The 24,880-nt window shown below is 39.6% G+C and overlaps 1 protein-coding gene across 2 annotated transcripts in view; it reads right to left on the reverse strand.

Moving 5' to 3' along the window:
- Positions 1–4,873: 4,873 nt before the first annotated feature.
- Positions 4,874–24,880, reverse strand: part of COL21A1 (collagen type XXI alpha 1 chain) — a 251,131-nt gene continuing 231,124 nt past the window's right edge. For both annotated transcript variants that reach the window (XM_055571783.1, XM_055571782.1), the window contains 10 exons: positions 22,587–22,640; positions 20,929–21,000; positions 18,544–18,579; positions 16,650–16,694; positions 11,459–11,491; positions 10,724–10,870; positions 10,581–10,635; positions 9,897–10,097; positions 8,014–8,091; positions 4,874–6,151 (listed from right to left, as the gene is read on the reverse strand). In XM_055571783.1, the coding sequence (XP_055427758.1) occupies positions 5,964–6,151; positions 8,014–8,091; positions 9,897–10,097; positions 10,581–10,635; positions 10,724–10,870; positions 11,459–11,491; positions 16,650–16,694; positions 18,544–18,579; positions 20,929–21,000; positions 22,587–22,640 (909 nt within the window). In that variant the 3' untranslated portion in view covers positions 4,874–5,963. The remainder of the gene's footprint in view (positions 6,152–8,013; positions 8,092–9,896; positions 10,098–10,580; positions 10,636–10,723; positions 10,871–11,458; positions 11,492–16,649; positions 16,695–18,543; positions 18,580–20,928; positions 21,001–22,586; positions 22,641–24,880) is intronic.

A 24,880-nucleotide genomic window follows, 5' to 3' on the forward strand; every position in this document is an offset into this window, starting at 1 on the left:
TTTAAAGTCCCTTGGACTGAAAGGAGTTCAAACCAATCAATCCTAAAGGAAATCAACCCTGAATATTCATTGGAGGCACTGACACTAAAGCTGAAGCTCCAATACTTCAGCCACCTGATGCAAAGAGCCGACTCACTGAAAAAGGAGTTGATGCTGGGAAAGACTGAAGGCGAAAGGTAAAGGGGGTGAGATGGTCAATAGCATCACTGACTCAGTGGCCATGAATTTGAGCAAACTCCAGGAGATCGTGGGGGACAGGGAAGCCTGACATGCTGCAGTTCAGATCAGATCAGATCAGTCGCTCAGTCGTGTCTGACTCTTTGCGACCCCATGAATTGCAGCACCCCAGGCCTTCCTGTCCATCACCAACTCCTGGAGTTCATCCAGAGTCACATCCATCGAGTCAGTGATGCCATCCAGCCATCTCATCCTCTGGCGTCCCCTTCTCCTCCTGCCCCCAATCCCTCCCAGCATCAGAGTCTTTTCCAATAAGTCAACTCTTCGCATGAGGTGGCCAAAGTACTGGAGTTTCAGCTTTAGCATCATTCCTTCCAAAGAACTCCCAGGGCTGATCTCCTTCAGAATGGACTGGTTGGATCTCCTTGCAGTCCAAGGGACTCTCAAGAGTCTTCTCCAACACCACAGTTCAAAAGCATCAATTCTTCAGCGCTCAGCCTTCTTCACAGTTCAACTCTCACATCCATACATGACCACAGGAAAAACCATAGCCTTGACTAGACGGACCTTTGTTGGCAAAGTAATGTCTCTGCTTTTGAATATGCTATCTAGGTTGGTCATAACTTTCCTTCCAAGGAGTAAGCGTCTTTTAATTTCATGGCTGCAGTCACGAAAAGTCATAGAAAAGTCAACTTTTCTATGGTTTTAGAAAAGGCAGAGGAACCAGAGATCAAATTGCCAACATCTGCTGGATCATAGAAAAAGCAAGAGAGTTCCAGAAAAACATCTATTTCTGCTTTATTGACTATGCCAAAGCCTTTGACTGTGTGGATCACAATCAACTGTGGAAAATTCTTCAAGAGATGGGAATACCAGACCACCTGATCTGCCTCTTGAGAAATTTGTATGCAGGTCAGGAAGCAACAGTTAGAACTGGACATGGAACAAAGGACTGGTTCCAAATAGGAAAAGGAGGTCATCAAGGCTGTATATTGTCACCCTCTTTATTTAACTTATATGCAGAGTACATCATGAGAAACGCTGGACTGGAAGAAACACAAGCTGGAATCAAGATTGCTGGGAGAAATATCAATAACCTCAGATATACAGATGACACCACCCTTATGGCAGAAAGTGAAGAGGAACTCAAAAGCCTCTTGATGAAAGTGAAAGTGGAGAGTAAAAAATTGGCTTAAAGCTCAACATTCAGAAAACAAAGATCATGGCATCCGGTCCCACCACTTCATGGGAAATAGATGGGGAAACAGTGGAAACAGTGTCAGACTTTATTTTTCTGGGCTCCAAAATCACTACAGATGGTGACTGCAGCCATGAAATTAAAAGATGCTGCAGTTTATGGGGTCACAAAAAGCTGGACACAACTTAGTGACTGAACAACAAATACTACTAAAATTCCTCTTTTAATATGTGAAGAAATTTAGGCACAAGTAGATAAAGACATTTCCTGAAGACTCCTACTAGAAAAAGAAAGTGGAAATTTGAACCCAGGCAACCTCACTACAGAAGCCATGCCCTTGTAACTACACTAAGAGGCATGCGAGACACTAGTGCACCGTTGTGGTCAAAATACTTGTAGAACAAACTCATCCACGTCCTCATTCTTCCAACATCTGTATTTTATGAGTTAGTCTAAAATTAGTGAGAGTTGGACTGTGAAGAAAGCTGAGCACCAAAGAATTGATGCTTTTGAACTGTGGTGTTGTTGGAGAAGACTCTTGAGAGTCCCTTGGACTGCAAGGAGATCCAACCAGTCCATTCTAAAGGAGATCAGTCTTGGGTGTTCTTTGGAAAGACTGATGCTAAAGCTGAAACTCCAGTACTTTGGCCACCTCATGCGAAGAGTTGACTCATTGGAAAAGACCCTGATGCTGGGAGGGATTGGGGGCAGAAAGAGAAGGGGATGCCAGAGGATGAGATGGCTGGATGGCATCACTGACTCGATGGACGTGAGTCTGGGTGAACTCCTGGAGTTGGTGATGGACAGGGAGGCCTGGTGTGCTGCGATTCATGGGGTCGCAAAGAGTCGGACACAACTGAGCGACTGAACTGAACTGAATTTGTTAGGCAAGAATATATTAACACATACTCTCTACCATGATAAATTACAGAAATATTTCACCTTTAGATAACAATTTTGAAAGCAGATACTGAAAGTAAATATGATTTTTGTTCCCTAGGTTTTGTTTTCAGTTCTCCAGATTTTGCTCATTTTCATTCCCTTTACACGACTTGGCCTGCTAATGTCTCCTAGCCTTCCAATCTCAGTTTATAATCATGGCTTTAAGGGAGTTTTCCCCACCCTCATCTGTTTCACAGCTTCAGCTCCCATATGTAACACCACACACAGGGTGGCTTACACAATAGAAACGGATTTACTCTTGGTCCTAGAGGCTGAAAGCGCAAGATCAATGCTGGTGATCCTCCTGGCTTCTTTTAAAGTATTTATGTGTTTGTCCATGCCAGGTCTCAGCTGTAGCATAAGGACCTTTGGTTTTCCTTGCGGCTGTGGGATCTTGCTATTGCGGCACAGGAAGTCTTGGCTGTGGCATGTGGGGTTTAGTTCCCTCAGCAGCAAATGAACCTGGGCCCCCTGCACTGGGAGCAAGGTGTCTTAGCCACTGGACCAGCAGGGAAGTCCTTGGCTTTTTTTTTTTAATGCAACTTTTTTAACATTGAAATACAGTTGATTTACAATTATTGTGTTAGTTTTAAGTACACAGCAAAGTGATTCAAGTATACATGGATATACAAATACATATTATATTTTACAATCTGTTCCATTGAAGGTTATTACAAGATATGTGCTATCCAGCAGGTTCTTGTTGTTATCTATTCTATATATAGTAGTGTGTGTCTCTTAGTCCCAAACTCCTAATTTGTCCCTCCTCCTTCCTTTCCCCTTTGGTAACCATAAGGTTGTTTTCTGTCTGTGAATATATTTCTGTTTGAAAATAGTTCATTGGTATTGTTTCATCATTTTCTGTCTGGCTTATTCAGATGTATGATAATTTCCTGGCTCTCAAATCACTGTCTTCTCACTGTGTGCTTACGTCGGCTTTCCTCACAGGCAGACATATGAGAAGAGGCCACTGATTGTACAGGATTAGTATACCATTCTTATGAACTTATCTAACCATAATCACAGCCTAAAACCTTAATTTCCAAACAGAGTCCCATAGGGAGTTAGGGTTTCAACACATGAATTTGGAATCGACACAGTTTAGTCAATAGCATCATCCTATACACTTATATGGGCTTCCCAGGTGATGTTAATGGTAAAGAATTCACTTGCCAATGCAGGAGACAGATGTGCGTCCAATTCCTGGGCCGGGAAGATCCCCTGTAGGAGGGCATGGCAACCCACTCCAGTATTCTTGCCTGGAGAATCCCATGGACAGAGAAGCCCGGGGGGCTACGGTCCATGGGATCACAGGAGTTGGACACGACAGAAGTGGCTTAGCATGCATGCGTGCATACATTTCTATAGCACTTTCTCCTGTTTTAGAATGATTATAGAGCAATCCCCTGTTGCTCTGTTTCTTTTTAGACATGAGTGTCCTCATGCCAGACCACATGACTACGTCCCCACTGTGTCCCTGGCCAGTTCTGTGCACTTCACAGCCATGTGAAACTGAGCAGGATCTTGTGGGGCTCCTGAACACGGAAGCTTTTCTGTCCCGTTTCTTGTTTGTAGGGGACAGCCTCCAACCTCCATGACCTTCCCTGAGTCCAAACAGCAAGTTCAAACAGTCACTAATCAGGGAAGGGAAGGGATGCAGAGACAAGGGAGGAGCAGTCAGGAAACACCAGCACAGCCCTGGGGCAGGGTCCTGGTCCCCCAGGAACTAAAGCCCCCAATATATGGCAGATGTCAGCATTCTTCATTCCAGAGAAGACCACCCGGGGCCAGATTAAAGGAACCAGAGAAGCTCATCAAGAGATCAAGAGGTCACCTGAGACTGGATTAGAGGAATGCAGACCCTGCACACACCGCACCGTATCAGCAACGCTGCCTTTGAATCATTGCAATAAAAACTCCTCACCAAATCCTCCCAGGTTGAGACACACAGCTTCCGAGGACAAGAGCCCACTATGTCCCCTTCTGCCTGTCAAAGCAATAAAACTATTCTTTTCTATTTTACCCAAAACTCTGTCTCTGAGATTCAATTTAGCACTGGAAAACAGAGGCTGAGTTTTCAGCATCACGTGTGCTCCAAGCTGGTTGAAGGAACAAGGGCAGAAGGGTTCCCATTCTGCCCCTTCACCAGGTCTCCCAGAAAATGGTATAATTAGCAGGGGGGAGTAGCTTGGTCAGGTCTAAGAGACACCTGGGGCCTTGCTGGAGACAGAACACCAAAACAAGCCTTAAGCTGATTCAGCTGCTGAATGTATGGGCTTCAGGCCTCTCCAAGGTCCTCATCAAAGTCACAGAAGGACATGTCATCAATTAAGCTAAACTCTGGTCCACCAGCCATTCCTGGGCCAGGAAGCAGGGGCTTTATCTGCCCAGGCGAGTGGCACACAACCCAGTTTCTATGTTCTTATTTCATGTGAATCAGTCATTTAAAAATAGGGTAAATAATTTAATAAATTATACCCACTGAATAAATGATCACTGCGATGCATAATAAACTCAAAATCAGTTATAAGTAAGTATTAAAAAATGCTGCATTCAGGCTTTTACAAAATTTTATTGTACTTTGAATAACAAGCATGTAACAAATTTAGAGCATGATAAGGATGGAATATCTCAAGTTACATTCCTTACAAAAGCATTAAGTACAGTACACAAAGATTGTTTAAAATATTTTAAAGTCTGCTAAAAAATTATCAAGACATCCTAGGATCTATGGAGTTACCTTTCCTGTCAACTAGAGCACTGACTCCCATTAGCTTTGCTACAATAAAAGTTAACATATATGAACATACACATATAGTAAATGAAATGGAAAATGAAGGCATGCAACAAACATTCCAATTACTAAGCAGGTATGAAGAAGAAAGTATTTTTAGTGTTTCTGAACTCATGATTCCTTTGAACATATTAACCAGGTCTAATGAACCTTTTTCTCCAGAATGTTTTTAATGGTTCATATTTAGACCATTCCCAATGCAATCATTACTGTTTTTCAGCATCATCATTCATTGAATCATCTGAGAATTTGCAAATGGAGTAAGAAACACATTAATCTCTTTCACAGGTGATATTCAAAACACCGAACGACCAACAGTCCATCACCCCTGTCTGATAAGCACAGACACTGGAATAGTGCTCATGTGGTGATGCAGTCTGTTCCCAAGCTGAATATCAGCCCTGATCTCATTTCCCGCGGCCAGATGCACGTTTCAGCTAATGTAGAAGAATGAGCTATGAAACATGAAATTCACACAGACAAGAAATTGAACTCAAATACTCTGCTGCACGGAGGCTGAACGTGAAACTTTTCACAGTGACTGCAACTGACTGGCTGACAGGCGATGGTGGGTTGTTTTTTTTTATATTCAACTTTGATTAAAACAAATGGACTCACAGGAAACCCTTGAGATTTAGTTAATGCTACCAATCTCAAGGCTCCGAAGAACTGAGGAGCCTTTAAAATCAGTATACGTGACCTTTTCTATATTTTTCCTTAAGGAAAAAAGAATAATAAAAACACCGAGGTACTTGAGTTTCTTTTCAAGGGATTACTGTTGTTATCTTCCTGAGATGCAAAGACCACAAAAGAAGAGCACCATGCCGAGGCTGCTGGACGAGGCACCAGAAACTAATAGTTTGGTCCTTTTCGAAAGGGGTCTCTTCCAACAATGACACTAAAACACAGCGATGGATCACAGATGCCCGGGGCGCCTGGCTGTCCTTGGATTCCGGGTTTTCCGTGGTCTCCATCTTTGCCGGGGAGGCCTGGGTCTCCAGGAGGACCTTCTTTGCTTATTCCCGGGGGGCCCTCTGGACCTATGATGGAACATTAGCAACATATGAACACAGAGTTCGTTTCTGGTGCTGACACAGCTGAATCTGTAAGACATGTAAACTGGAAAAAAGACTCTCTTCAACATTTTACATATTTGCACTCAAAGTGGAAAGAGAAGGAATCCTCTTGATAATTCTATATGCCTTCCATTTGGAAAAGAACTATCCAAAAATAATTTTCCAAAACTAAGCCAAGCTGTGTTATTACAGAAATCATGCAGCTAATGAAGACACAGAGCTAACATTTTAAGATTTCAATTTGTGGATTTCACAATTTAAAAAATTTCCATTTTAAGATTTCAATTTGTGGCTAAACTATTTCTTACTTTCAGCTTACTTTTGCCAATATTATTTTAAATTTGCCAGTAATATATCAGTAAGTGAAAACTTTAATGAAGTCACTTTTGTGCCATATTTGCAGTCAAAAAGATTATTTTCATTATAGGTATATAGTTTCCACATTGAAATACATTGTCATTAGCATAATATCATAATAATCCATACACAAAGGTATTATAACACCAATTTGTAAACCATAATTTAGTTCAACTAGCATGCTCAAAGAAAGGAAAATTAAATCAAGACACTGGCCTTTTAAAGTTGGTGACCGAAATATTTAGGTTTGGGGATGGAGCAATGTGGTTTGGGAGCACTCTCTATCACTAATAGTTCCTGCTATTACCACTAATAAATGTTTATTCGACACTTACTGCTGCTGCTGCCAAGTCGCTTCAGCCGTGCCCGACTCTGTGCGACCCCATAGACGGCAGCCCACCAGGCTCCCCCGTCCCTGGGATTCTCCAGGCAAGAACACTGGAGTGGGTTACCATTTCCTTCTCCAATGCATGAAAGTTGTTCAAAACGCTTTGCATACAAATTATTGAATCATCTGCTCCACCTAAAAGCCTCAAAAAGTAGTAACATCTAAAATAATAATGATGATACACATTTATTGAAAACATAGCTTTGGTTGTCATACACTGTCTGAAGGCACAACGTATATTAACTCATTTAATCATCCAACAGTGTCATGATACAAAGAAAGCCCATGCTTTTGAACTATGATGTTGCAGAAGACTCTTAAGAGTCCCTTGGGCTGCAAGGAGATCCAACCAGTCCATCCTAAAGGAAATCACTCCTGAATATTCATCAGAAGGACTGATGCTGAAGCTGAAACTCCAATACTTTGGCCACCTGATGTGAAGAGCTGATTCATATGAAAAGACCCTGATGTTGGGAATGATTGAAGGCAGGAGGAGAAGGGGACAGCAGAGGATGAGATGGTTGGATGTCATCACCGACTCAATGGACGTGAGTTTAGTAAACTCCGAGAGTTGGTGACAGACAGGGAAGCCTGGTGTGCTGCAGTTCATGGGGCTGCAAAGAGTCGGACACAACTGAGCGAACGAACTGAACTGAACTGAAATAACATCTTATCACTATTTTACAAATGAGAAAACTGAGGGAAAGCAAAGTTAACACAGCTAGCAGAGTTTGGCTTTTGAGTCCATTTCAGCTTTATTTTGTGTCCCTGAGAATCATAAAGATAAGATAGTGATACAGACAGTGATATACATTAGATAGGCATGAGCAACTGAAACCATATGAGAGCTAGTCTAAGGAGTGGTATTCTAAAGAATCGAAATGAAAAATGAGAGGGAATCTTGAATGATTCATGAATGTAATATAGGATAAAACTTCTAGTAGTTAGATCTCAATGTGCTGAATGTGAATCACTCAAAAAAGGAAAGAAAAGTCTTGATTTCAAATCTTTGGACATAGATCTATGGCGATTTTTCTAAAGCAAAATGTGCAGGACACTTATGAGCATCACCAGTTCTTACCTGGGGGACCAGGAGGACCTTGTGCTCCAGGGTACCCAAGTCCTTGGCTCCCCTTTGCCCCGTTCCGTCCAGGGAGGCCTGCAGAGTGTCAGAGAGGTGAATAAGCTTACTTTTCCCATAAAATCACTTCCTCCTAGATTGTTTCTTTCAAAGCTGTTAATATATACATTAAAGAAAAATAAATCTTTAAAAAAAGTTTCACCTACTTATTATTACTTACCACCTATTTATTATTACTAATGGGAAAGAGAATTTTTTAAGCCACAAGTTTTAAAATGATTAATGGTCTAGAAACATAATGAGATTAAATATTAAGAAAGGAAAATTATTGGAATTAATTTTGAAATTATTTAGCCCTTTCTGTTAATCATAGCTGTTCCTTTGATGAAATATCTAAATTATTCAAATCATATTAAATTAAAAGGAAATAATTATCAACCAACATTTCACATAAACATTCAGAGGCAAAGAGCAGTTAAGTTATGGCCTACTATTAGAAAGTTTGGTTGCAGAACCTAATTTTTTTTTCTTTAAGATTTTTTTTTAATGTGGACCATTTTTAATGTTTTTATTGCATTTGACACAACACTGCCTCCACTATTTTTTTTCTTAATTTTTTTATGGTTGGCAACATTTTTATTTATTTTTTTAACCATTTATCATTTATTTATTATTATTATTATTATTATTATTATTATTTTTACTTGACAATATTGTATTGGTTTTGCCATACATCAACATGAATCCACCACGGGTGTACACGTGTTCCCCATCCTGAACACCCCTCCCTCCTCCCTCCCCATACCATCCCTCTGGGTCATCCCAGTGCACCAGCCCCAAGCATCCTGTATCCGGCATCAAACCTGGACTGGCGATTCGTTTCTTTTATGATATTATACATGTTTCAGTGCCATTCTCCCAAATCATCCCCCCCGCTCCCTCTCCCACAGAGTCCAAAAGACTGTTCTGTACATCAGTGTCTCTTTTGCTGTCTCGCATACAGGGTTATCGTTACCATCTTTCTAAATTCCATATATATGCGTTAGTATACTGTACTGGTGTTTTTCTTTCTGGCTTACTTCACTCTGTATAATAGGCTCCAGTTTCATCCACCTCGTTAGAACTGATTCAAATGTATTATTTTTAATGGCTGAGTAATACTCCATTGTGTATATGTACCACAGCTTTCTTATCCATTCATCTGCTGATGGACATCTAGGTTGCTTCCATGTCCTGGCTATTATAAACAGTGCTGTGATGAACATTGGGGTACACGTGTCTATTTCAATTCTGGTTTCCTCAGTGTGTATGCCCAGCAGTGGGATTGCTGGGTCATAAGGCAGGGGAGATACCATGATCACTATTTTTTTTTTTAAAGTTTTAGTTTTTTGGCCCCAAGACATGAGGGACTGCAGTTCATTGACCAGGGATCGAACCTATGCCCCATGTATTAGAAGGTTAAGCCTGAACCACTGGACCACCAGCAAAGTCTCTAATTTTTCTTATAATAGAAAACAATGTTGAATACAGTAACAGATGTTACCAAAGTCAAAATAAAGGAAATGGTGTCTGTGATGTTCTATTAAAAGACATTATTGGACTCAAGCAAAATTTCTAAGTTCATTGTCAACATTTTCTGATTTACAAGTTCACATGCTTCATAACCTTGAACTTTCTCTCTTGACTTTAGGATATGCTTTCAAAAAATACAATAATTATTCTTTAACTCAGTTGACAAATTATTTAAAGATGTAGGGATAGAAACATTTTTTTGTCTTCAAGAAGACAAACATGAACTCTTGTCTATTAAATCACTTTAAGAGGTGAATACAAAAAAATATATTTTTCTGTTGTTCATTTGCTTACACATACAAACTAAGTACCTTTTAATCCTTTGGCACCTGGGCGTCCTGGAGCTCCCATTAATCCGGGAACACCATCTCTTCCTGGCAAACCAGGGAATCCTCGGGGACCTTCTGGGCCCATGGGACCAGGTGGCCCTGGAATACCAGGGGAGCCGTGCTGGGGCTGGCAATGATCACAGCTTTGAATTCTTCCACTTTGAAGTAAGACAGGTAACTGGGCTTGAAAGCAAAGAAACCCCCACCCTTATGTTTAAATGGTGAATGGACATTAATAATATCACTCATAATTTTAAAAAAAGATTTACAGATGCTTAACTCTTGGCCAATAACTTCATTTCTAGAAATTTAACTAGGAAATATCCATTGCTATTTACAATAATTTTATTGTGGAAATTGCTTCAAATAAGGGGGAAAAGTACCTCCCTAAAAGAAACTGTTAAATTATAAGTGTCATATTGGGGAATAAAATTACTAGAATTACGTCAGAAAATAAAATTTAATCAATGGTGAAATAATGATAAATTACTTTATGAAAAAGATTACAAACGTTACATGTAAAAATACTTATGTAGGACAGACAAAGATGGATAAATGTCCTTTATTTTCTTCTTTATCTTACTTATACTTTTATAATTTCTACAAAAATATTTATATTACTTCTGAAATTTGAAAGTTATTAAAATCTGTATGTTTGAGACTTACCTCTTAATACATCAGTGCAAACTTGTCGAATAAACTGTTCTGAAAATTCTCTCCCCTGCATCAAATTATTAGGGGTTATAACATGGACATGTCAAGTACAAAGAATGAAAACATAAAAACTGTGAAAGAAGCAGAATACATACAGGTTTCCCATCCATTCCTGGGGGGCCGGGATCACCTGGTTGCCCAGGTGGCCCCTGGGGGCCCGGGGGCCCCATCTGACCATCCACCCCAGACTCTCCTTTGGCTCCAGTGGCACCTCGGGCACCAGGCTCTCCCTTTTCACCCAACTAAAAACAAGAGAAATCGTCAGAAGTTCTATTTAAATATTTCAGGAGGTATAATTGCACCATAAAAGTCCTCAAGAACACAGATATGAATAAATACAAACATATATCTAAATTATACAGGTAACTGCTGGGAAACACCATAATTGATCAGGAGGGAAATTTCATACCATATTAAACAGCAATTTATCCATCCAATCAACCACCCATCCAACCCTACAAATAACTGTTACTTAGTACATATATTGATTAGGCGATATGCATAGTACCAGAGACACATCAGTGACCGCGACAGTCTTGTTCCCACAGAGTTTAAATTCTAGTGGTAGGCATAGAAATGCACAATAGTCCTCACTGGAAAATACGCAGAAAAACAGTTCCTAATTTAGAATAGGAATCAATACTATTGACAAATGCGTACCATTTCATACCTAATTCAGTGAACCTGCAAATTCTGAAAATCTCTATTTAGGAACTATTAAAGAACATGAAAGATATTTTCTGTTTGGAATGTCAACAGCTAGATTTATTTATACAGTACTGAAAATTAAGCGCTGAGGACTGGACAGCATAATACAAGAAGAAACATACCTCTCCTTTTGCACCGTGATGGCCTTGAATTCCCTTTAAAAATTAATAGGAAAAAAATGTGCAAGTTACAGTACTAGCAATGTGGCATGTACCCTTTAGACATATTTAATCAAACTTTAATTTTTGGTTTGGAAGACAGCAATAGTAATAGTGGCAAAATTATATATACAACAGACCTTTTTAAAGGAGACTAATGACCAGGAAATATACTAAATGAATAATATAAAAGGGTTAATTTACATAACTTTCATTCATCTATATGAATATTTTCATATGATGAAGGTCAAATATGTAGGTTAGAGTGGCATTCTATCTGAATTCTTTTAAAACTCTACTCTTATTTTAAAATATATTACCAGTTTAAGGAAAATTAAAACTCAACTCAGAGAATATATCCAATATTTAATAATAATTATAAATGGAGTATAGCCTTTAAAAATTGCAAATCACTATATTGTAAACCTTATATATAATTGTACACTAACTATACTTCAATAAAAAGCTCAAATCAGTTTAAAAAAAAGGAATATTTATTCTTTTATTCAGTGATTAAGATTCTATTTTTTTTCAAATTTGTATTCTTAAAGTTAAATTTTGTTTGAGTACTATAGATAAACAATGGGTTAAAGAAAAGATAACATAGGGAAGAAAAACATACTGTCCTATGCTTAAGTCACTCATGGCTGGAAATTCAGAGATTAGGAAAGCAGCATGTTAGTGTGAAGTCAAGTGGGCCTTAGGAAGCATTACTATGAACAAAGCTAGTGGAGATGATTCAATTGCAGCTGAGCTATTTCAAATCGTAAAAGATGATGCTGTGAAAGTGCTGCACTCAATAAGGCAGCGAATTTGTAAAATTCAGTAGTGGCCACAGGACTAGAAAAGGTCAGTTTTCGTTCCAGTCTCAAAGAAGGGCAATGCCAAAGAATGTTCAAACTACTGTACAATTTCACTCATTTCACACGCTAGCAAGGTAATGCTTAAAATCCTTCAAGCCAGGCTTCAACAGTACATGAATTGAGAACTTCCAGGTGTATGAGCTGGATTTAGAAAAGGCTGAGGAACCAGAAATCAAGTTGCCCACATCTACTGAATCAGAGAAAAAACAAGAGAATTCCAGGAAACGATCTTCTTCTGCTTCAATGACTACATGAAAGCCTTTTACTGTGTGGATCACAAAAATCTGTGGAAAACTCTTAAAGAAATAGAAATGCCAGATCACCTTACTTGCCTCCTGATAAACCTGTAAGCAAGTCAAGAAGCAATAGTTAGAACTGGACATGGAACAAAGGACTGGTTCAAAATTGGGAAAGGAGTACATTAAGGTTATAAATTGTCACCCTGCTTATTTAACTTATATGCAGAGCACATTAAGCAAAACACTGGGCTGGATGAAGTACAAGCTAGAATCAAGATTGCCGGGAGAAATAGCAATTATCTCAGATATGCAGATGACACCACCCTTATGGCAGAAAGGGAAGAACTAAAGACCCTCTTGATGAACGTGAAAGAGGAGAGTGAAAAAGTTGGCTTAAAACTCAACATTCAGAAAACTAAGATCATGGCATCTGGTCCCATCACTTCATAGGAAATAGATGGGTAAACAGTGGAAACAGTGATAGACTTTATTTTCTTGGGCTTCAAAATCACTGCAGATTGTGACTGCAGCCATGAAGTTTAAAAATGCTTGCTCCTTGGAAGAAAAGTTATGGCCAACCTAGACAGTATATTAAAAGGCAGAGACATTACTTTGCCATCAAAGGTCCAGACTCTAGTCAAAGCTATGGTCTTTCCAGTAATCATGTATGGATGTAAGAATTGGACCATAAAGAAGGCTGAGTGTCAAACTGATGCTTTTGAATTGTGGCACTGGAAAAGACTTGAGATTTCCTTGGACTGCAAGGAGATCAAACCAGTCCATCCTAAAGGAAATCAGTCCTGAATGTTCACTGAAGGACTGATGCTGAAGCTGAAAGCTCCAATACTTTGACCACCTGATGTGAACAGCCAACTCAATGGAAAAGATCCTGATGTTGGGAAAGATTGAGGGCAGGGGGAGAAGGGGACGACAGAGGATGAGATGGTTCGATGTCATCATCAACTCAAAGGGCATGAGTTTGAGGAAACTCTGGGGTATAGTTAAGGACAGGGAAGCCTGATATGCTGCAGTCCATGGGGTTGCAAAGAGTCAGACACGACTTAGCGACTGAACAACACAAATTTTGTACAATGGGCTTCTCAAGTGTCACTAGTGCTAGAGAACCCGCCTGCCGATGCAGGAGACCCAAGAGATGCAGGTTTGATCCCTGGGTTGGGAAGATCCCCTGGAGGAGGCACGGCAACCCACTCCAGTATTCTTGCCTGAAGAATCCCATGGACAGAGGAGCCATAGGAGAGTGAGACATGACCGATGCAACGTAGCATGCATATGTGCATGTTGACCAATACGGCAGTTTTTTCTTCCCATGATATAACCTAGGGCCCTTTACCTGAAGCTTTCTCACCATCACAATCATGGGATACATCTGAATGGTTCCTTTAAAGTTTTTCCTCTTATCTTTTACATAGTCATTCCAATGACATTTTTGAGAGATGATAAGAACCTTTAGGAAATACACTAGAATTTTTTGTTTTTGAAATTCATTGTACATTCAGGCTCCAAAATCACCCAATATTAGTTTAGAACAAAGGGTAGAGCTTTCACAATACACAGGAGGGATTTCATTAATCAACTTTATTATTTTTTATTGAAATATAGTTGATCATTAATCAACTTTTAAAGTTAAAAATTTGTGTTCTGCAATTCAATATAAAATTCAGTGTATAACATCTCAATATGAAACTCAGTGTATAACAAACATTTCCATGTATAACAATGAAGTTTGAGGATTTATGTTGATTTATTTCCAGGTTCCTTCAACATGAAGATACAAATGAGGCAGAAGAAAAAATTAGGGAAAAATCAATGTTTGGCACAGAATAAGGGAGATTCTCAAAACTTGAGCATAAAGACACTAAATTTTAGTTTTCATATAAAAATCAATCAGTGAGTAAAACACTCTCTGTCAAGCCATTCTTTAAATATAGAGGTTTCTGAAGAAATGCAGAGATGTCCCCTACCAGATAGAATCCTGCAATTGGATCCAGGTAAGGGGAAAGATAAAAGATAAAAGGATAAAAGCTCCCAGGACTAGAAGCAAATTAGAGCTGAAACTGAAAACAGCTGTCAGCTGAGAATCCACTTAGATGATCTTGTGAGAGAAACATTTGCTTGGACCCCATTCATAACAAGAAGGCCAAAAAAAATCAAATCATACACGTGCAGCACTTGGGAGGATGACAGGTAACTTAGGGCTTTGTTGACTTAGAGGGGTGGGACAACCGCTCAGCCGCTGAGAGCCCACAGCTGCCCCGACCCCTCTGCAGACTCGGGTCATGGCGGTGGAAACGCAGCTTCCAACCCACCCAGGACAGAGCTTTCCAGCAAACCCAAATCCTGCCTTGGGGGAGGCAGACTTGCTTTTTCTCTTGGGAAGTGAGAAAAAAAAAAAAAAGAAGAAGATGTTAAGGGAACCTTGCCAAGGGTGTCATCTGTCAACCAGTGAGCTAGCCGCCAAATTGTGCGCTCAGAATCCAAAGGAAATAGGCTCCTATCGGAGATTCTGTGAGTAAAAGGTGGGAGGACCGGCCGGTGTCGTGGAGGCTGACGCATGGAGAGGTGAGGCTCTCCTGTGAGAAGAGCCGTGCACAGATGCTGTGTGGTTAACCCGGGGAAGCAGAGCAGGGAGGCGAGGAGCAGGAACAGAGCTGCCTGTCATCCGGCGGTTTACCATGGGGCGAAGGGGCCCAAACTGAGGAGACCTTTCTTCCTGACCGTCACTGCACACGGGCGGACTCGGTCCTGTGCGCTCTCAGTGACGCCTGCTCTGAAGCTCAGCTTCTAGGCTCTCAATTTCCCGACACCCAGCGCTCGCCTTTCATCTAAGACGCGCCCGGAGCCCTGTGCTTTCAAACACATGCCTTCCCACCCGCCAGGGCCCCTCCCATTCCTCCAAGAGGGGGACCCAGAAACTCTGCCCTTGGAGCCGTCACCTCACGATTTCATCCCCCTACCTCCAGAATCAGTGCAACTACGGATTCTGCCTTATGCCCACACTCCCTATCAGTTGGATGATTTTATTTGTCCAGTTCGGCTCTGACTTAACCTACACGCCACGTGACAATCTCACAGAAACATGGCTTCAGAGGAGGAGTTTAGTCAAAGAGGAAGAAAGTTAGCGCTGAAGCACACAGGTTACTACGTGTAAGACAGATAGCTGGTGGGACGTTGCTGTGGAGCTCAGCCTAGAGCAATGGGATGGGGCTGGGAGGCAGGCTCAAGAGGGAGGGGATATATGTGTGTTTATGGCTGGTTCACATTGTCAGACAGCAGAAACCAACACAACATTGTAAAGCAATTATACTCCTATTAAAATTTTTCTTAAAAAGGAAGAAAAGCATGTATTATATATCCATTCCATGACAGTTCCCTGAGATGAGATTGACACATCCGTAGGGTAGCAAATTGTGTCTTTGAACAAACTAGAGGGAAACAAGTCGATTCTTTTACTACACAGGGCCTCAACTGCTCACATTTTAAGAAGAAAATAAAAACTCAGCAATAGGTACAGAGATGCTGCTATGAACGGCTGCCTTGGGCCATTACTACTCCAAGAAGCAGGTGGAATTGTCTACCTTCAGTCATTTTTTAAAATGTGGACCGTTTTTAAAGTCTTTATTGAGTTTATTACAACATTGCTTCTGTTTTTACATTTTGGATTTTGGCTCAGAGACATGTGAGATCTCAGCTCCCTGACAAGGGATTGAAACACCACCTCCTGCACGAGAAGGCTAAGTCCTGATCACAGGACACCAGGGAAGCCCCGGCCTTTAGTCATTTACTTGGTCAGAAATAAGTATTGAAAGTCAAGTTTCCCAGCCACAGAGAGTATCAGCATGGGAAAATAAAAATATAAATCAAACAATTAAAGCAAGCCCTGATCACCATCACCACGAGGATTCTCGTCCCTGTGCACTTAGAATGCACGCCACACCTCCCCTTCTCCTCACTCATTTTTATTTGCAAGTAACTCTCTCTCAGTCTTGTTCAGTTATGTGATTCATTAATTCATTTTCCATAAAAAAAAAATACCTGTAATCCTGGAATCCCTGGTCTTCCATTTTCTCCCTTTTGACCCTTTAAAATTGAATAAATGTCATTTATTAGTTCACACATACATGATGCATTCACACATACAACGCATACTATGTACTTTGCTGCTGTCTAGAACAAAGGTCACAAGAGCAGTGATGCAAATATGCAAAATGATGCAAGAGAAGAGAAGAGAAGAAGTAAGAGGAAAGTCAGCCTAACCTTAAAGTTAAAATTGACCGAGACAAGGAACAAACTACTGACTTTGGGGAACATGTAAGTAGAACGTGTTAGACAGTTGAGGGTGTTCTGCGGAGTCCATGCTCACGGCATGAAAACTGTTTAAAAATCCAGTGACTGTGGTCATTTTCTTAATTTCAATGGCATTATGTTTGGTGTGGATTATGCACATGTGAGGGCAAGAAGACCACTTTACAGACATTTTAAATTTAAAAGACATTTCTACATTTACACTGTAAAAAATATTTTGAATGAAGATCTTTAAATTGGGACAAATAAAGAAAACTTGATAAAGATACAAACATATTTGTCCATTCAATTAATATTTTGTATAAGACATCCATCTTGTATAAGACATTGGGCCAGACCCTGAAACACCACTATTTCATCCCTATGTAGATAGGGTAATTAATACGGTCTAGTAAAGCATACACCTAGATATACAATCAGTTCAAGATCTAGTGACTGAAATTTTAAATCACTCCTGAATAGCAGGTTGTTTTTCTTTTTTTCATTTAGTTATACCCATGAATTCCCAGGGGCGCTGTTTGCTGGCAGGACCCTGTAACAGAGTCCCTATGTTGCCATCAAGTTGCTTACTGTGTAGTGCAGAAACTAAGCAAATTAATATCTTAAATATGCAGTTAAATTCCAAACTTCAAAGTGGCTAAGATTCTAAATCTTAACTGTTCTCAAAACAAAAACAAATGTGCATGATAAAGGTATTAGCTGACCCTACAGTAGTAATCGTATTGCAGTATATAAATGGATCAAACCAACACCTTTTACATCTTCAACTTACTCAACTCACACATTTTCTGTGGTTGGGGGAAAGGGTGACTGGACTCAAGAAGACTAGTTAGAATGATGCTTCAGTCACCCAGGACCCATGACAAGAAATGACCAGGGTGGTGGATTTCAGAGCCGGGGCTTAACTCAACTTTCATTGCCCGAAACACATTGAGACTGTGACCCTAGCAGGTTTTTATTCTGAAATTTTCTCTTATGCCTCCAGATATTCCAGAGTTTTGAACATTCTGGGAAATTTTGCAGTGTCTTTGTTTTATGTGAAACTTATTTTATGGAGCAAAACTCAGCCACTATCACTAAGCTTTATAATTTTAAAAACATCTCTGAAATACTGTCTGTCCAGATGTATAATTTTGGTCAGAAAAATCTTATATATTTCTAGAACGTGAAAGACTGAAAGGCCGACAGATACAGTTTATTCCTTATCAGTGTGTCACTGATTCAGCCAGCAGTGTCCTATCCATGGACCAGCGATCAGTTAAGGAAAAATCTCTTCTAGAGCCACTTGGACTGAGGTAGAACTGTCCTCACCTCTCAAAGCTGTAGCACATTTCCTTTCTTCACCTTTTTCGCTAAGACATCCAAAACCAAATGTCCTTCTAAATCACCCTAGATTTCTTCAGCCTGATCTAATTTTCTGGTATAATTCTCCTTCTTTTTATTAGTTTGAATATGTTTTATATATAGAGCGAATAGTGTCTTATCAAATTTATTTGGGCATAAATCATGTCAAATCATCTGGGGAAACCAACACACCACAAAGTATATAAATGAACAGATATTACAAGAATAAAGCATAAAGTCCTGATTTTATTGCAAGCCAAAAAAAAAGCCAGTAACATACCTGAAAGCCCCTTTCACCTTGATTTCCTTTGTCCCCCTGCAAAAAGGCAGTTTTATATGTAGCATAATATAATATATTCTGTAACCTTTCAAATAAACATGTTTTCCTTCAGCAAAGAAAAATACATGGTCTCATGCAAATTCCACAAATGCCTTATATACAGAAGCTAACATAATATTTGGGAAGAGAGTAAAACCACATTATGTCAAAGTGATGTTCTAAATGAATACTTTCTTGTGCTCTTATATTCAAAAAAAAGTTTACTACAATTTCTTTGTTATAAGGAAGAAGAAAACTTTTCCATATTGATGACAATCTGAGGTTAAACAAATAGAAGACTTGACAAATCTCATTTTATGAAATCAAACTGAAAAGTCTTCTTACTATTCAGCCAACAGTAGCCACAGATTTATAAGGAACAATGAAACAATGTTGAAATGGTATTTTAGAAAATATATGCTTCAAAAATTAACTTTTGGGGTAAAGTCATATACCATAATATTGTTTCCTGGAGTTTCTCAGCCAGGAGAGATGTTTGAAACCAACTAGTTCAATGTCTTTGCTTTTATAATTAACACAAACATCAGGAAAGGTAAGCATTTGCCGAAAGTTGAACTTGGGCCATGCTATCCAAACATAGAGTTTTGTGCTTACAGCAAATAAAACACAGGTTTTCTTTTAACTGGCAAGGTTCTGAACAAGGAAATTCTCTAAATCCAAACATATATTCACATAGATTTAGTAAGTAAATCGGAGAAGGCAATGGCACCCCACTCCAGTACTCTTGCCTGGAAAATCCCATGGACAGAGAAGCCTGGTAGGCTGCAGTCCATGGGGTCACTAGGAGTCGGATACTGAGCGACTTTACTTTCACTTTTCACTTTCATGCATTGGAGAAGGCAATGGCAACCCACTCCAGTGTTCTTGCCTGGAGAATCCCAGGGACGGAGAGCCTGGTGGGCTGCCGTCTATGGGGTCGCACAGAGTCGGACACGACTGACTTAGCAGCAGTAGCAGTAGTAAGTAAATACTATAGTCAATAGTATTAAATAAATACTATCCACTAAGAGTCCAACACTTAATCACTGCTGTGTGGACCATCCTTGCGTCAGCAAGTGCTGCCTGCCACTCATCAGAGCAAAAAAGATCACTCTGGGGACAATAACCTAGGGTCCGAACAGATAACACATGAGGGATAGAAAAAATGAAATGATACAAAACTTGAAACAGCAAGGGATACAAAGATGGAGACATAAGAATTTGTACCCTTTACAGAACAAAACTGGTACAGTCACTTTTAATCTGGATGTTTAGATACTAACTCAGGGGTGTGGACTTCTCTGACAGATAGCCAGTTAAGTTCTTGCTCAAAGCCTTCAAGCCGACAATAATATTTATACAGATACAACTCAGAGCTTTTTTATTTAACGGGATAGAGAGAGAATCCAAGGGAATGCTATCTTATCTCACCAAAATATTTTATGTGAATATATAAGCCTTACATTTTAAACTCAAATTAACTTTAGATGAACTATTATGTAATATAATTGTTTCAGAGAAAAGAATATCATGGTCAAGCATTCTGGTTGTAATTTTTATCATTTCAGACTTTTGCTTCAGTTTGGGAAAGATATTCATACTTTGGTTAAGAGTGGCTCGAGTTGAATATCTGGTTACCTGGAAGGGTTAGTTTTAAATTTACACTGCATCTGCTTCTGTGACTTGAACCCTTTTTTGTTATTGTTAGCATACACAATGGCCTGCCTGAGGGAGGTAACCTGAGCCACCTGTGAAGGACTGTCAGGAAGTGATACAAATACATCCCCTACCTGAGCCTTGCCATTCTATAGGATACTTGGAAGGACTGAATAGTCTTTTTCCTTTGTTTCCTCACCTCCCCCCATCTCTGATCCATAAAAGAACCCAGCATCCAGGCCCTGACAAGAAGGTTCTTTTGGGGCACTAGCCTGGATCTTCCTGGTCAGCTGGCTCCCCGATTAAAGTCTCTTCCTTGCCTCAAACCTCGTCTCTCAGATTCACTGACTTGTCGAGTGGAGAGCAGAGCGAGCTTGAACTCGGTCACACTTTCCCTAAAAAATTCTTGACTCGCCTGGGTTGACTACTGAACAATATGAATTTACAGGATATTACTTAACTGTATGTTTCTGATCTATCCAAGGTCCTCACGCAGGAGACAGTACCCATGCAGGGACACGAAAGAGGCCACAGCTCTTGGCATGGGGTTGAGCACATTATGTGTGCGCCAAGTACGTAGGTCATCTCACCGCTGAATGTATCATTGGTCCTCCTATGCTACTTGCCCAAAAGAAAAACCTACATGTTCACAGCTGATTAACACTGAATTATGTATCCTAAAAATCATACCTTTTTCCCTTGAATTCCAGGTAAACCCAGGTATCCTGGTTCTCCTGGGGGACCCACCGCTCCTGGCTCTCCCTAAATAACACAGAAATCACATGAACATCTCAGACCCACTGCTTGTGAACAGCCCCACTGCTTGTATCTCTACATACATCTCAAATTTAAAACCAATTGTTAAAAACTTTATGAACATTCAGAGTTATTATTACAGAACTAGTAAAGAGTGAAAAGTACACGGATATCCTAATAAAATTTTTTATGTTTCTTCCTATCTTTTCTAGTTAAGAAATTCTGAAAGCATATGATATTTGAAAGCTTCATAAATAGTTGGTATTTTTCTTATATTTATAACTTCAGCAATAAAAAATTAAGCAGTGAAAATAATCAACATGGGTATCTCTCTTTGCATTTACTAATATTTTCTCTTCATCCTTGAAATTGCTTTTTCTCACAAATCCTCCTTTAAAAAACTTATTGTTACAAAACTGGTATTAAAAAGAAGCAATAAAATTATTAATAATTTCATTACCCAATATTTTTATTTGGTTATATATTTTCCCTCTACCTGTCACAAACATATAGGCAACTTAGTTACCAAAATGTGCTATGTATGCATAATTTTATAATAAATTATTTACTTCAAAATATATTAATATTGAAATTTTTAATATACCATTATATTCCAAATTTTTTTAATTATAGAACATCATTCAATTGTATTGATTTACCATATTTAATAAAATTCCTACTGCCAAACACTCATTTTCACCATTTTTATAAACAATATTGGGGTGAACATTCTTATCATTAAATATACACATTTATGATTTTTACTTTATATATCTGGAAAATTATTTTCTTAAACATAAATTCTTGAGCTGTTTTCAGAGCAAAGAATATTCTGTGTTATCTTAACTGAATTTTCTACTCCTTATCATGTCACAGGTATTATTTCCTTTCTTTTAAATGCCTTAAATAAGAAAGACTTACAGTGTGAAAGTATATAATGATGATGTCTCAACAACATTTAGGTTAAAATTTTAAGAGATAAGATGTACTCCTAAACATGCTTCATGGTGCTTTGGGTTTGCTTTGTTTGTTTTACTGTTAGCCCTAAACTCTTGTCACATTAACTAAAAATGACTCTCTTTTGCGGAAACTAAGTTCTGTTCTCTTTGCTCACTGTGAGTTGTTGAGTATGACTCTAGATTTTTAAAGGCTAGAAAAGAATTTAAAATGACTGACATCAACTATTTGGTTTGGAGGAAACTGGTAAGGCATTTGTGACTCCCAAACTGAAAATAAAGTCCCATCCATCATCAACCAAGGGACAGAACCAGCCTGGGACACACACACTCTGATGCTCAGCCACAGAAGACAGTGACATTCTCTGGACCAGAGGGGATATTCACATTAGCAACCAACTTTTACCAGTTCTAGAAAAACCAAGGTATATGTCATGCCTTTATTATCCAAACTATGATAAAATATCCAAAACACAGAAATGAAATTGGCCCACATTCACCACTGGCTTTCAGGTACCTTAATTTCATCCTTCATTTCACATATCTTTTCTTAATACAACCGTTAATCTCACCAAAAAATGAGAGGACCGCATATGTTGAAAACATTTCCAAATGCATCAGAACACAATGAATTACCTTGAGCCCAGAAGCCCCAGGCAGCCCTTGAAGTCCAGGTTCGCCTTTAGTTCCCTGTCAATGCATCAAAATTATTTTAAATTTTGAATTTAGTCACTATTTATATACTCACCAGACATTTAAAGGAACATATTTTAAACAATTTTTACAGTTTCAACTTTCAACTGTTTGAAAAATAGAATCTATATGTTAGGTCATCTTATTAAGAAAAACTATTTTAAGCAAGGAAGTGAGTCTGCATATTTATTAAGTCTTCAATGAGCCTTTTGAAGCTGGTAGCTCCAAGTAAAAAAGTCTTTAGGGACCAGCCCTAATCAGCTAGGTCTGTGTTGCAGAGGCCAGACCCATGTGTCTTAATAGCATCCTCTAGGCTGGAAATCTGGAGAAGGCAATGGCACCCCACTCCAGTACTCGTGCCTAGAAAATCCCATGGACAGAGGAGCCTGGTGGGCTGCAGTTCATGGGGTCGCTAAGAGTCGGACATGACTGAGTGACTTCACTTTCACTTTTCGCTTTCATGCATTGGAGAAGGAAATGGCAACCCACTCCAGTGTTCTTGCCTGGAGAATCCCAGGGACGGGGGAGCCTGATGGGCTTCCGTCTATGGGGTCGCACAGAGTTGGACACGACTGAGGCGACTTAGCAGCAGCAGCAGCAGCAAGCTAGAAATCATCCTTCCCTGTTTCACCTTCTCTGTAGAGCTCATTTTCAGTATGCAACTTAAGGAAAGAAAATTAGCCTCAAATGCACTTTTGAGTGGCTTTTGGAAGAAACATGAATCAGATAACGTTTAGTTTGCATGCTTTTTCAGAATTCCAGTACAGTCCTTGCTAACAGACACTTGGAAAGCAAGACCGAGTTGTTAGAGCAAAGCATGTAAGATAGGAAAACAGGACTGGTTATAAAAAGAGACAACCAGCCTCCTGGTTCATCAGGAGAGATTGTTAGAGGTGGTTCTGGCTTTCAGATATGCTCTGACACCTGAAATCATAACCCAGTCCATGTCTGGCAAAACCCTGTTATTAAAGAGGTTGGTGTGACACCCAGGAGAAGGGGGTGATGACCACCCAGAGTCAGGGCGGGTGCAGTGATCAGCAAGGAGAACCACCTTCATTCTCAGCTCATGTTGAGAACCACACAAACATAATATTTGCACTTAATTAAAGCATTTGTCACATTAACAGCATGATTATTCCATAGCATCATGGTTCCTTAAAATTTCTAATTTTACAAATGGTTAAGCTGAAACTCACAGGGGTGACAGAACTGGCTGAAAGCGACGTGACTTAATTATGTTAATGTACTTTGATGTGATTTAGGTGATACTTTACAAAACTGGAATCTGGTATGGCAAAAAAGACTTACATGTGGTTCAACACCTATTCTAAAAACGAGTAGTGTAGTGGAAATTGGAAGTTCTCTAAAGATCTACACAGATTCTCAGCATCATAGCTGCCTTGCTTGCAACAGCTTCATTGTTCTACTGTTGACCTTATATCCATTGATATTGTAGGCACTGTTCCCAAATACATTAGTTGACACAACCAGAGGAAGACAGTAATATAGAGCAGCAGTCCCCAAAGTTCTTGGCATCAGGGACTGGTTTCGTGGAAGACATGGTTTCCGCAGACTGGGCGGGGGATGGTCCAGGTGGTAACACAAGTGATGGGGAGTGATGGGGAGCAGCAGGTGAAGCTTCATTGCTCCCCCACCCCTCACTTCCTGCTATGTGGCCCAGTTCCTAACAGGCCGGTACCAAGGCCCAGGGGTTGGGGACTCCTGATGCAGAGGCAGGTAAGCTACGACCTGTAGGCTAAGTCAGCCCAACACCTGTTTTTATAAATAAAGTTGTAAAGTTTATTTTTATAAATAAAGGAACACGGGTACACCCACGCAGCAGCTGCTTCTACATTCTAAGAGCAGGGCTGAGTGACCGCATCAGAAGCTGTATGGCCCTCAAAGACCAAAACATGTCCTGGCTGGTCCTTGGCAGAAAAACATTCTAAGACCTGAGCTAATACATTGCATGAAAAGAAGGTCAAACATTTCACTGAATAGATTATATTTTAGAGGTATAATTTTAACATCTTGAGTCTATTTGAAACAAAATAGGTTCAAAAATAGATACTAAAAAATCTGTTTTAACATCTTGAATCTATTTTAAAAATTGTACAAGATGAGGGAAATCAAACTTCATAGTAATTTATGTAAAAACAAACTGGGATGTTAGAATTATTTGACTCACCAGCCATATCAGCAGACCTGTCCAAGGGGTGGATGCCACAAATACATCG

Source organism: Bubalus kerabau, chromosome 3, assembly GCF_029407905.1.
Source record: "Bubalus kerabau isolate K-KA32 ecotype Philippines breed swamp buffalo chromosome 3, PCC_UOA_SB_1v2, whole genome shotgun sequence".
In the NCBI taxonomy this organism is placed as follows: domain Eukaryota; kingdom Metazoa; phylum Chordata; class Mammalia; order Artiodactyla; family Bovidae; genus Bubalus; species Bubalus kerabau.